Genomic DNA, 12,778 nt, shown 5'->3' on the forward strand with positions numbered 1-12,778 from the left:
TCAGCTCAGCAGAGCTGGGGGGTACTAGGCACAGGCGCTTGTAAAATCACTATTTGCTACCCCTCACGCCCCCCAGGCTTATCCAGTGGGCCCTACATGCCTGTCTGCACTGTCCCACAGATGTTTCTAAGTCTCTCCTAGCGGGTGAGACAGGCCCCACAGTAAGTCCCCACACGCATGACCTCCCTTGGCTCCCCGGGGCTTGAGCCAGGCCAGCACACCAAGCCAAACGCAAGGCCACTGCCACTGTCGCTTCCAGCTCAGTGACCCCCATGGTGATCCCAAGGCTGTGAATCTTTACAGGAGCAGCCAGCCTCAGCTTTCTTGGGCCTACAAAACCCATCATCATGTGGCCTGCACTCCTGGGGAGACCATCCCTCAGGGGTCCTGAGATGCGACTATACCTGGGTCACTGGCTGGATGGACTTCATTGTGATGTGTTCAAGGGCCTGTAGGGGTGGGCGCACAAGACTGCCCTGGGGACAGAATGGCCCATGGGGGAAGGGGTGTTCCAGCCCGATGGCCCACAACCCACCTCCTCCCAGCTGTCCCCAACCCATGCTCTAAAGCCCAGCCATCACATTCTTCCAGACACGCCATCTCAGCTGACCACGTGGAATCTCAGGGGGCATTCCTGGAACACGTCAAGGTTGTGAATGGAATGATCAAGGTCCTATCTGGGTTGGGGGACCCTAAGGAGGAAGGTGTCCCAGGGCATACCTGACCAGTGCCATCGAGCAAGCACGGCCTGGCTGGTTGGTAGTTAACCAGGGCGCACCCAGGGGTGCTGGCGAGACGACTAAGAGGCAGTGCGTGTTCCATCCTTTATGTCATCTGAATGTCACTTCCAAGTGAAGGAAGAAATAAGTCCCAAAACAGCAGATTCTGACTCTGTTAACCCAGCATCCCTCCCTCCAGCTCACAGCCACCAAGCTACCTGCTTAGCCTCACAGTTGGGGGTCAAGGTCCCCCACGGCTTGAACCCCTTAAGCACTGTCTTTGTGACCCCCAGGGGCCTGTCCACTTTCAGTGGCATTTTAGGGGAAGACAGCAGGGGTTATAGAAAAGTCAAAGGGGCAGGCGAGCCCACTCCTTTGGGTGAATTTTGCAGGTGAAGCTGGCAAGGGCACCCATCTGCATCCCCCATGCGGGGAACCATCCAGGTCACTGCCATAGCTGTATGGCCTGAGCACCCTGCCTTCAGCGGGTCTGCAGAGCTGTGCAGAGAGCCAGGGTGCCTGGGAGGCTCTAGCCTCAGCTCAGGTGGGTGAGGCGGGACCCAGGCTCTGACATCTGCTCTTCTATTTTGGCAAAAGTACAAACAAAAAGCCCTGAAAGCTTCAAGAAAAACAACGGAAACGTCAGAAAACGGAAAACACAGGAGCATGGGCCCCCCGGCCTCACAGCAACCCCTGTCGGCTCCTTTGCTGACAGGTTGCTGTGGAGGGTGAGATGTGGGTGTGGGTTGGGGGGGGGGGGCAGGGCCACATTTCCTAAGGCTCCTGGGGACAGACACACAGACGGGAGCCACGGGGTGGGGGGAACTCAGAGGGCCACCCTTTTACTTATACAGATGGGAAAGGGAGACCCCACGGGATAACCAGGCGTGGCACCCAGGAACAGGGGCAGGGGGACGAGGGCCTCACACAGCATGCACACCTAGCATGGTCAGGGTGTGGGCAGCCCTGAGGCTCTCGCCAAGGGATGGCCTACTGAGGAGGTACAGTACACACCAACTGCTGTCCAGGGGGCACTGGCCATGGGCGGGGCAGCCTAGGGTTTGCCCGATTCCCGACTCTCTTGCTGGAATGGTACGGGGAGGGCCCAGACTGTGAAGGCCACCAGGAAGGTGGGTAGCACTGGGAGTACCGCCGAGGAACACTCTGGCAGGCCTCCTGGTGGACAGGGCAGCCAGGAGAGTGCTGACCGGTGGCAGCATGCCTGCACCTGTGGTCAGGGGGGTAATGACACCACCTTGAAGGGTTGTGGTCATTCCTTGTCACAGGTAAGCACCCACAGATGCTTGTACTAATTCACACTAGTAAATCCACCACCAGACTAAGGGACAGGCCCCAGCAGAGAGGCCAAGGCCAGTGTGAGGAGCCGAGGTGGCTGTGGACAGAAAGAAGGAAGATACGGGCAGGGGATTCCTTGTTCGCCCTCCAGGCTGTCCAGGATGGGAGGCCATCCACAGCGGCTCCTTAATTCCTCAGGGCTGCCAACCTGGAAGAGGTCAGAATGGGCTGTTGGGGACAGCAGGGACCTGAGCTGCAGAGAACTGCTGGACCAATGTCCCTTCCCACTGAGGTACAACTTGCCCAGTGTGCACAGTGTCGGCACCACCTTCCGGGGCGAAGTGGCAGCAGGACAGGCAGGCAGGCTCTGGGAAGGATGTCCATCCCTCCCAAGGTTACTTCCACCAGAGCACCTGGGCGCCCTCCCCATCACTCCCCTAGCCACTGGTGGCCACACACCTGCGTGACAGCTGGTCCTCCTGGCTGCGCACAGAGCTCTCGCCTACAGCAGAGGCGCCCGCGGGCAGCTGGCTGAGCTGGTCAAGGACCTCCAGGCCGTTCTCCTCTGCGATCTGCATGATGAGACTGTCCACCTGCTCCTGTGGCGTGGTCAGCGTGGTGGCCGAGCTCATGGAGTCCTCCATCACCTGAGGAGGAGTGGGGCACACTCTGATAAAGCTGCCTGCCTGGGGTCCCTCCTCCATACTGACCACCACAGCCGCTCCACCCTTCTCTCTACCACCCTCAAACCTAGAGGCAACAATGTCCGCCTGGGGTCTGAGGGAAGCAGGTGCAGAGGGCCACACATCTCCCCCGGACATGTCCCCACCCTCCCCCACTGAGGCCAGCAGCACATACCGATGTGTGCACGTCTAGGTTCTGAACTTGCTGCTCAAACTTGTCCATCACTGCAGAAACCTTCTGCAGGTCCATGGCGCTCAGCGCCTTGTCCAGGGCCTTGGTGACCTGGGCCATATTCTTCGTCACCTGGGATAGAGGAGGAGGTTAGAGGCAGGAAGCATCTTGGGGACAGGCTTTTAGAGTGCCTAATTCAATCCGTAACATTCCACTCTCTGAGAACCAAAACTCAGGTTCCTGCCACGTGCATTTAGCCTATCACATTGTCCTCAGTCTGAAATCAATTCCAAGTTCCAACACTCACCTTCTGAGCTGTCTCCATTCAGTAGGCATCCTCTACCCTGAGAAAGAATCCCCCTTTCTCTGTGAATTTAGGCTATATGTTGGTTATCTGATCCCGAAACACGATGTGGGGCAAGGACAAGGGAGATGTTTTCCTTACAGACCAGAGAAAGGGCAGACAAGCACGGTCAAGCTCCCGTGGACACTTGCTATTAGCTCTCAAAGCCTGAAAAGAATCCCCCGCTCTCAGACCATCTGGGCAATGGCCGTGCCCTCTGGACTGGCCACGTCCTCTGCACTGAGTAGAATTCCCTTGGTCCTGGGCTTCAGCTCCACCTACTCAGCTCCCTGAGAACACTACTTTGCTCCGTCAGCCTGAGATGGCTCCACTGCCTAGTTCAGGAGGGCCTGGCAGGCCCCGGCCATCTGTCTGCTCCTTAAACATGGCAGCCCCAGCCCCTTGGCTTTGGGGATGGTCTTGTCCCCAGGAGCACTGAATGAGCAGCCTGCTTGGATCCTGGTGGGCGCAGGTCCTGAGGCTGGGCCCACCCCCCTTTGGTGCTCCTTCAAGCAGCTCTGCTGAGCTCCAGGCAGCTCCACAGATGGCCCTTCCCTTCTTGGAGGGCAAGCAAATGCAGCTCCTCTGGTCTGTTTCCTACCCGGAAAAGTCCAAGAGGCAGCGAGCGTCCCCTCCCTTTCTTCTTCCTCTGCCTGCTCCGGACTAAGCAGATGGGTCTGCTGTTGGGTCTATCCATCAGTCACAGCTGTCCTTCTTTAACGAAGAGTTATGTCACCATGTCTTTGGTGAGCAATGTAGGACACATGTCCTTAGTTTGTACACAGGATTTTCTAAAACTTCAGACTTTGTTTTCATTTGCACAGTTCATTATTCGGTTTCTGTCCTCCAGGTGTATTATAAGCAACAAGAAAAAAACCATGCAGGCCCTTTAATATTTTGCTTGGGAAGCTCTTCAGTCAAGTACTTCAGTTCATCACTTACAAGTTCTATGTTCTACCAAACATTTGAAGTACTGCCCACAAGATCTTCACCACTGCATCCAAACACCACTCTTCCAACACCATCAATCATGTGTTCACTGCTTCCTTTTGAAGCCTCCCCAGAGCACGCCGACAGTCTGCTGGTGCTGGGTGCCTCTCTTCACCGCTGAGCTCACTGGAGAGGCCTCTGACCCTGCAGTGTTCCCGACCGTCTCTTCAGAGCACTCTGCACTATCGGCTGCAGTTCACCTCACTGCCTCTGAGTCCATTCTGACCCTTAGGACAGTGGGGAACTGACCTGTGGGTTTCTGAGCCAGATACTATTGGAGTAGAAAGCCTCATCTTTCTCCCGAGGAGCAGCTGGTGGTTTCGAATTCCTGACCTTGTGGTTAGCATAACCACTAAACCTCCCAGGCCCCACCTTTTACTACAAGGCACCTGAGCACTCTGCCAGCTTCCAAGAGCTTTAACCAACTGAGAAGCCTTTTCTCCCAGTCTAGGTTGGAGGTCCAGATTCAGGGTGGCAGCTCCAGGGGAAAGCCCTGGAGAGAAAGGTCCTTGTCGCCTCAGTTATTGCTTTCTGGTCCTGGGAGATCTCCATGAGTCTGGGCAATTCTCTCTCTTCTGCCTTGTCTATTCTCTTGGATCTCTAAAGAGAATGACTTGAAGAACACTGAGGGAGTTCGTTTATTGTGCCAATCTGGCCAATAAACACATGTGGGGTTAATTGAAAGGCAGACGGATAAATGGCTGTGAGCCTCCAGGGTGCAGCTGCCTTAGCAGTTCCCAGCTTCAGCTGGAAAGTCTGACTTCCTGCAAGACATCCCCAAGGAGAAGCCACGTGGACCTACCCCGATGCAGCCCTGGGTGCTGGAGCACCCGTGTGGGGACCCCTGCCAGCACTGCGATGTTTACACATTCACTGACTTGGCTTTCCTCCTGCAGTCGGCATCATTGCGTCTGCTTTGTGAGATGGAGGAGGACTTTGTGGACTGGTGTTGGACATATGGGTTAATGTTGGACTAGTGGGCTTGGGCAGCACTGGGTTGGGATGTTTTCTTGATTCACACTTAACCGTTACATAAAACTCTCTCTTTTTTTTTTTTTGGATTTGTTTCTCTAAAGTATCCAGACTAACACAAACGCCCAACCTCATCCTGCCCATTAGGATAACCCAAAACCAGAACCTAACCAAGAAAAACCCAGTTCCTGAGTGAGATTACATCCATGGGCACTGAGGTCAGGATTGACACCACACATTTTGGAGATCAGAATTCAATCAGCAGTGGGGCTGCCCAGGATGGGCCCTCCAGCCTCCTGTGCCAGTTTCCTCCCCTGGAGGGGCTGCTGCAACCCATTCTGAGGGCCTGGGACCCAGGGAGCAGGCCGCCCCAAGCTCAGGGGCACTGAGGCTGTGCGCCGGCTCCCTGTAGTCACGTAGGGACCCCCAGAGACCAAAGGGTGCTACGGGTTCTGCTAGTGCCTCGAAAGGGTCCCGCCGCTCGCCTTCTGATACCAAGCCACCCTGTCCTGGTCACTCACCCCCTTCATGGTCATGGCTGTCTGGACCTTGGAGGCCACGGCGTCCACTCGAGAGGCCATGCGCAGGCAGTTCACCCCCTCGTTCTTCTTACGGATAGCGTTCTCGGCGTACACGCGTGCGCACTCCACATTTTTCTGCTGCAGGGCCTGGAGTGCAGGGAAATGCCAGCTGGGAGGGAGGAGCAAGCTGGTGGTGGTCTTCACATCTGCTGGGCTCTCCCACAGGGGCTGGCCCTGACTGCCACCGTGTCCCACTCGCTGGGAAATGCCAGGGCCCCCTAGACCTAGAAGGGTCCATGAGGCAGAGTCACTCCCACACCAGCTGCAGAGGGGCCACTGGAAATCCTGTTGAGACCATCACCACACCGCCCAGAGGAGACAGTCCAGGGACAGGGCGGGAACACAGGCCTCCCAAGCCCAGGCTGCACCTCACCTTCTTCACTTTGGCCTGCTCCGCCTTGGACTCCTTCTCCGCCTTTTTGGCCAGTTTCTCCAGCTGCTTTGCTGTGAACTGAGGGCAGGCCCGCGCTGGTCAGAGGCCTGGGCACTGAGGCTGTCCGGGGGTCAGGGGTTCTCCAATCTCTTGCCCCCACACACCCTTAAACATGCTGTTGGAACGTCAGCCTGGGGAGAGATGGACTCCCAGCTCACTAGACAAGGGTGCTGTGCAGGCTACAGCATGGACCCTAGAAGGGGGACCTTCCCAGTACATCCTGCCCCCCATGCTGGGCTGGGCGGCGTCCTTAGCTCTCCTCCCTGGACGGCCTGCTGACCTCAGAAGGGACCACATCTAGTGTGGTGCCACAGAGCACCAGAAGAATGTCTCCTGCCCACCCCCTCCTCTGAAGAACAAACTTCCCGCCCCCATGAGGCTCCACCTGAGCCCACTCAGGCTACCCATGAGCTCCTGGTAGCTAAAAACAGGAGCAATTTTTATGTCAACATCGGCTACATCCACGTCGTCGTCTTCCTCCAAACTCTCCAAGTCTACCCACATGGCCACTCCGGCCTGTGGTATTTAGAATAAAGAATCCCAGTGGTGGGTACACGTGAGCAGCCTGTGGAGTACAGCACTGCCCCGCCTCCCCCCCCCCACCCCCCGATCCTCCGGGGCCCTCAAAGCAGGTATTGGTTTGATGGAGCCTGGGGAGGGGGCACAGGCAGTCAGCAACAGTGCTGTGCCCTCCTATGGGCCAGGCTGTGGCCTCGGGCCTGGCCAGGTACTCAGAAGCTGAATGAGAATGATTAACTGGGGGCCCTGGGGAACTGGTCAGTGAGACAGCTTTGAGGCCCAGCAGTGACCGAGAGAGCACTCTCCTTCAAGTGTGGCAGTGGGGGGTGGGGGGGCAGCTTCTGCAGGCCTGGTGGAGCCAAGAAGACACCTGCGTCACAGACAACCCAGCCGACTACATCTGCTTTCCACTGCCTGAGACACAGGTGCCATCGGCCATCTCGCTGACCCTCTCAGGCAGTCAGCCCCTGAGGGGCACGGTGTCGGTCAGCCGGCTGCCAGTCTGTCCCATTCTGCGTTCGATAATACAGGACTCCTCCTCATCCATCACAGGAGGACTCGATACGTACCTTCAGCTGGAACAGGTTATCTGCAACAGAAGAAGACACCTGTGAGGCTTTGAGAGACTTCTACCACATGGCGTCTCTGTGGCCCCAGCTATGTGGGCAGAAGCAGGGCCCCATCAGGGTGACCAGGCCTCCAGGGGCCAGCACTATGGCAGGTGCATGGGGTCCTCGAGCCTCTGGTTTTTTTTCACTTGTCGCGAATTCGGGAAGGGACATGGCACTCATTCACTTGTGATCCTCCCAGTCAAGGCTCCTTTACCAAAAAACCAAAACCAAACTCACTGCTATCGAGTCAATGCCGACTCACAGCAACCCCGTAGGACGAGGTCCAAGCTGCCCTTGTGAGATTCTGACTCGTTAGGGAATAGAAAGCCCAGTCTTTCTCGCCATTTTAAAGGACCTGCAAAATTCTCCCCAACTCCCAGGGGTCTCTGCTCCTTCCCGCTATTCTTTATAGAAAAGTCCTTCCCAACAACTCTGACTTGCCCTTTCAAGCTTCTGGAAGTTCCCCTACTTTAACTGAACGAATCCCTCAAAACCCAAACCACAACCCTTGCCGCTGAGCCCATTCCAACTCATGGAGTCCCAGAGAAGGACATCCCCCCAGGGGGTCCAAGGCTGCGCTCTTGACCGAAGCCTGCTGCCATGAGTTGAACCACCAACCTTTGGGTTAGCAGGCAAGCACTTTCAACCACTGTGCCACTGGGGTTCCCTGAACCAACCTTGATTCAAAACAGATCCGACTGGGACCTTCACTTGCTGCCCGGGCAGCTTCCAAATCACTAAGAAGAGGTTCCAAACCTTTCTTGCGCCAAACCTCCCTGCCACTGAGTTGGCTCTGACCCAGTAACCCCACAGCAGAGGAGACCTGCTCCGCAGTGTTGGAGGACTAGTCTCAGGGGTCCCACCAGTCTCTGTCCAATCAGGCTGCCTGATCTTCGTGGATGAGTTTTGTTCCACCTTTTTCTCTTACTGTCAAGGACCTTTCTAATGTGCTACCTTTGAGAAGAGTTGAAAGTGGGATCCAGGTACCATCTAGTTCTTCTGATCTCAGGGTGACTCTAAAATCAGTGGATCTCGACTTGTGGGTCACCACCTTTTGGGGGTCCAATGGCCCTTTCACAGGGGTCGCCCGATTCATAACATTAACAAAATGACAGTGATGAAGGTGCAATGAAAATGATTTTATGGTTGGGGGCCACCACCGCATAAGGAACTGTCTGGAAGGAAGGTGGAGAACCCCTGCTCTCAATTTTACAAGGATGCAGACAACATCATCTTTGTGAGTTTGACCAATGACCGTGCTGTGAGTATTCTGGTGGCTAACCTATGATGCTCCCAGGGTTCCTTCTTGTACTCCGTCACTGCCATCAGGCTATTCCGATTCATAGCAACCCCGCAGGGCTGAAGAACCACCAGATGTACTTATTAGGCCTTCCGATGCAGATCTGAAAGTGACACTTAGGAAGAGCTCTCATGTGTGCCCAAGGACTATCTCTTCTCAAAGGTCCATGGATGGCACAGCAGGGAGGCGACTCTCCTGCTGCCCTTAGACCTGCAGCGTCAGGGACACCTATGTTTTCAAAGTGTTCATTACATTAACCAGATGAGGAAATGAAAACCAAAATAGAGGTGCAGGGGGTTTACAAACTTACTCTGCAGAGCAAGAAGTTTAGGGCAAAACCTAACCCTGGAGAAAACGGGTCAGAGACAAGTTGCCTCAAGAGTGGAGTGAACTCTGGAACAAGAAGCCCGGCCATGCGCAGCACATACTTTTTCCTAGGAGCGGAGAGTAGGGTGGCATCTTTTTCTTCTTTCTGGGGCAGTTTGGATGTGACCCTTATGACACGACAGGGGTGTGCAGCTTTGTACGTTCCACGAGGTATCCCTCTACCGCGGCTGTCCAACTCATTTTCGCAAACACAGGCACCTTCATTATACAACTGACTTTCGGCTCTTTGGCTCCTCTCCAGGCACAACCCCAAGCCGTGAGCACTGAGCAGGCAGTCGGAGGGGGCCTGTGCCCTCAGTAAGCAGGTGCGTGGAGCCAATGGGGGTGCACTGACGCTCTCGGGGAGCGCTGTGCCTGTCACCCTTGCTGAGACAGCAGGGCCAACCGGCCGCACCCGTCTCCCTCCTCGGCTGCCCTCTGACTCTACATTCCCGAGGCCCAAAGGCCAGCTGGGCAACGTCGCCGGTCCCCCCGGGCCCGAGCTCCCGCGGGCTGGGGGAGAGGGGCGGGGCTTGGGGTTGACGACGGGGCCCGAGATCGAGGCCCGAGGGGGGAAAACGTCGCTGTGAGCCGTCGGATGGCCGCCAGAACCCTCCCCACGGCCCCACGGTTGGCAGCGGAAGAGGAGGTGCCATCTCCGGCTTTCATCGGGCGCGCGGGCCTCTTACCGTCCATGGCCAGTGCTGGGCGGCGGCGCCCCTCTAACGAGAGAGGGACGAGGCAGGGATCGAGTATGCGACGGTCTCTCCTACTACAGCTCCGCTCAGCGAGGACTTCCGGGCTGTCGTTCCGTTTCCGGTTCCACGGCCTGGTCCCGCCCGTGGCGGGAGTGCCGTCACGTGGGCGGGCTGCTCCCCCGCGGGCCGCCAGGGGGCGCGCAGAGTGGGAGGAGGGAGGGAGTGGGAGCCGTTGCCGTGGTGACCTGCGTCCGGCGTCGGGCTTCCTGCCACCCTTCGGCCCAGGATGAGGGTCTCCTTTGTGAGTCACAAGGGGCTGGCGCCCGCGCAGAACGCAAGTGCAGGGACTCGACCTGCGCGGGCGCCAGGGCTGCGGGCTCACCTATGGGACTTTCCAAAAGTAAACAGAAAGCCAACCAAGGTAACGAGCCAGGACCCGCGGGCCCGTCGCCGCAGATGCAAAGTGGATGGACTCCGGACCGTGTACAAGTGACCCCACAGCTGCCATACCGTACGTTGAGCCATCTGCAGGGGCCAGCTCCTAGTCTGGCGCAAGCGTTTCCGCACTTCAGTCCTCTGTGGGTGCCCAGGCTGCAGATGTATGGAGAGCCAATGGCCCCTGGGGGGCAGTGCTCAACAGAGTTACAGACGGACTGGCCAGCCCCAGAGAGCCTGCCTCCCACCACCCTGGGCAGCAGTTGTGCGTACATCACATACGTACACATGGGCAAAGAATGACCTGTGTTTGTGATTCTGGACCCAGACAGGCAGCTGCAGGAAGATGGGACCCGTCGCCTTGGACTCAGTAAACCATAGTCTGTCCATATATTTCAGGTGAAGCGGAGAGGAAGGGGACTGCCTATTCCAATCCCAAATCTAAGGAGAAGCCGCTGGAGAGGGCCTCCCCTGAGGCCAGGCAGGCAGATAGGAAGTCTCAAGACACCCCCCCTAGGTCTTCAGAGGCCCCCTACCAGAGGAAAGTGACACCCAGACGCCAAGGGCCTTCTGCTTCTTTGGAGATTGAAGGTAGGGGACACTTGGAGGGGGGCAGAACCTGAGGCTTACACTAATAGGAGTTTGGCAACCTATTTCTAAGACCCGTGTGATGGTACTAGTAGCAGAGACAAAGGAGCTAATGATTTAGGACGTTTGAGGGCAGCTTCCTCAACTTCAGGCGAGTCTCCAGATGGCATTCACAGCCACTGGTCACAGGGAGGAGCCTGCAAGAAACCATCAAGCCGGGAGGGGTGGCTGTGTTCAGTGTCCTTGTGATCCTCTCAGCACCCCCAACTGGACTGGAGCTCAACCTGGGAGAAGGTTTGTAGCTAGAGTGCCGAAGGGAGCAGGTGAGAGAAGAACTAGGTAGGACACAGTGGGACCAGCATGTTGCAAATGCTGTTGGAAAAGTGAACCAATTTCTTTAACAAATAACTCAAACTCACGGCCATCAAGTGGACTCCGGCTCATCAGGACTTTGAAGGATAGGGTTTAGAACTGCCCTTCTGCATTTCCGAGGTTCTTTATGGGAGCAGAAGGCCCTGTGCTCTTGAAGAGCATGTGGTGTTTCAAACTGCTTGTGAGAAAGCAGGGGCTTTTCCAAAGAGATGAGAAGCTATGCCAACCACAGGCAGTGTGGGGCTGAGCTCAGCAGATTGGGAATAAGCGAAGAACCATTGTTGATGTGCTTAGGTGTAATGATGTCTTTGCAGATGTCTTTAAACAAAATCCTTATCTGACAGACATACGCTGCAATATTTCTGGTGTAACTGTGTGCTGTCTGGGGGTTGCACTACAATACCAAAGGGAAAACACACCAAATGAAGCAGACACTCAGAGGGACAAAGTCATGATGGGAGCTGGGTTAAGGAGTTCTCAGGATAGGATTCTACTTTTTTTATGTGTTGTAACATTTCCAGCTACGTAATTGGCCTCGTGGGTACTAAGTGAGCAACAAAGCAAGTTGTACAACATCACCAGCATGGCTGCATGTTTGTCAAATTCATGTGACCATGAGCATCCCACCACCTCTATCTTATCTCTGACATACCCACACATGTGCAGCCAGTTGGCCCACGGTGGTACCCCAGACCCTTACAGTGCTCGCCCCTCAGGAGCACCAGCATGAAGAAGCTCAGGGGCGTTTGTCTTTTTTTTGGGGGGTGGGGTTTTTGTCCTTTATAACATTCAACATGCTCGGTTTTCACAGGTCCTGTGCATTTCCTGTAACCTTCAAACATTTAAGGAAAAAAGTGGCCAGTAACAGATGTGTCCACTTCTAAAGCCTGCTGGCCATAAAGTTCTGTAGAGAGAGCTTTCAGCACCATTGGAATCCTCTGGGAATTGCACACTGATCCCTGACTTTCTTACCAACATGTCCTCTCAATTCCTGTGTCTGCCCCCCTGATGCCAGCTGGTCACAGACGGGTGTGTGTGTGTCTGTGTTTCCTGCTTTCTTCCTCGGAAGAGGCTCTTACTAATGACCTGGTGACCAAGAAGGTCTCTTGCTCTGGGTGTCCAGGTATGTTTGTGGCTGCTTCCAGCTTTTCCTGCTATGTAATTCATGCAGCTTGTTCCTCTCCTTGGCCCTAAAGACAGCAGCTGTCCACAGGACAGAAGGTCTGCCGCACACCCACGTGATAGTAAACCCTGATGATCTCTCCCTTTTAGAGAAACCTAGGCCTGCAAAACTGAGCAAGACGAGCAGCTCCATCCCACAGATTGTCATCACAAGTGCCTCCAATGAGACCCTCAACTCCCCTGAAGTCGAGCCAAAGACCATCAAGGAGTATGCCACATATGGGCCCCTTGCCCGACACAGGAACCCCAGCACAGTGGATGCATACCATCCTGAAGACTTGGAATAAACACACGCCTCGGTGGCCGGTAGTTACTGACACGGCGACGAAGGGCTGGGCTGGGCTGGGCTGGGCTTCCTCTCAGCTACAATGGCAGGAGGGCTGCCCATCCTGCAGGGGGCTACCAATGTCTCAAGGCAAGCAAGTGGCCTCTCAAGGCCCAGCTTAGCCTCTCCTGTCCAGGAGCAGCATGTAGCCTGGGGGTGAGGGGGATGGAGGTGGGCAGCCTGAGTGCCTCCT

General features: G+C 55.9%; 2 protein-coding genes across 2 annotated transcripts; one reads left to right on the forward strand and one right to left on the reverse strand.

The window, feature by feature from the left end:
* Positions 1-810: 810 nt before the first annotated feature.
* CHMP1A (charged multivesicular body protein 1A) lies at positions 811-9,816 on the reverse strand. The gene is made up of 7 exons (XM_075536554.1): positions 9,675-9,816; positions 7,278-7,297; positions 6,130-6,207; positions 5,697-5,843; positions 2,874-3,002; positions 2,475-2,662; positions 811-2,223 (listed from the first exon to the last, which is right to left on the reverse strand). Exons 1-7 carry the CDS (start codon positions 9,679-9,681, stop codon positions 2,202-2,204), a joined length of 591 nt encoding a protein of 196 aa, XP_075392669.1. The 5' UTR covers positions 9,682-9,816; the 3' UTR covers positions 811-2,201.
* SPATA33 (spermatogenesis associated 33) lies at positions 9,740-12,547 on the forward strand. The gene is made up of 3 exons (XM_075536752.1): positions 9,740-9,845; positions 10,518-10,709; positions 12,351-12,547. Exons 1-3 carry the CDS (start codon positions 9,740-9,742, stop codon positions 12,545-12,547), a joined length of 495 nt encoding a protein of 164 aa, XP_075392867.1.
* The last annotated feature ends 231 nt before the right edge of the window (positions 12,548-12,778 follow it).

Source organism: Tenrec ecaudatus, chromosome 18 (assembly GCF_050624435.1).
Source record: "Tenrec ecaudatus isolate mTenEca1 chromosome 18, mTenEca1.hap1, whole genome shotgun sequence".
NCBI lineage: Eukaryota > Metazoa > Chordata > Mammalia > Afrosoricida > Tenrecidae > Tenrec > Tenrec ecaudatus.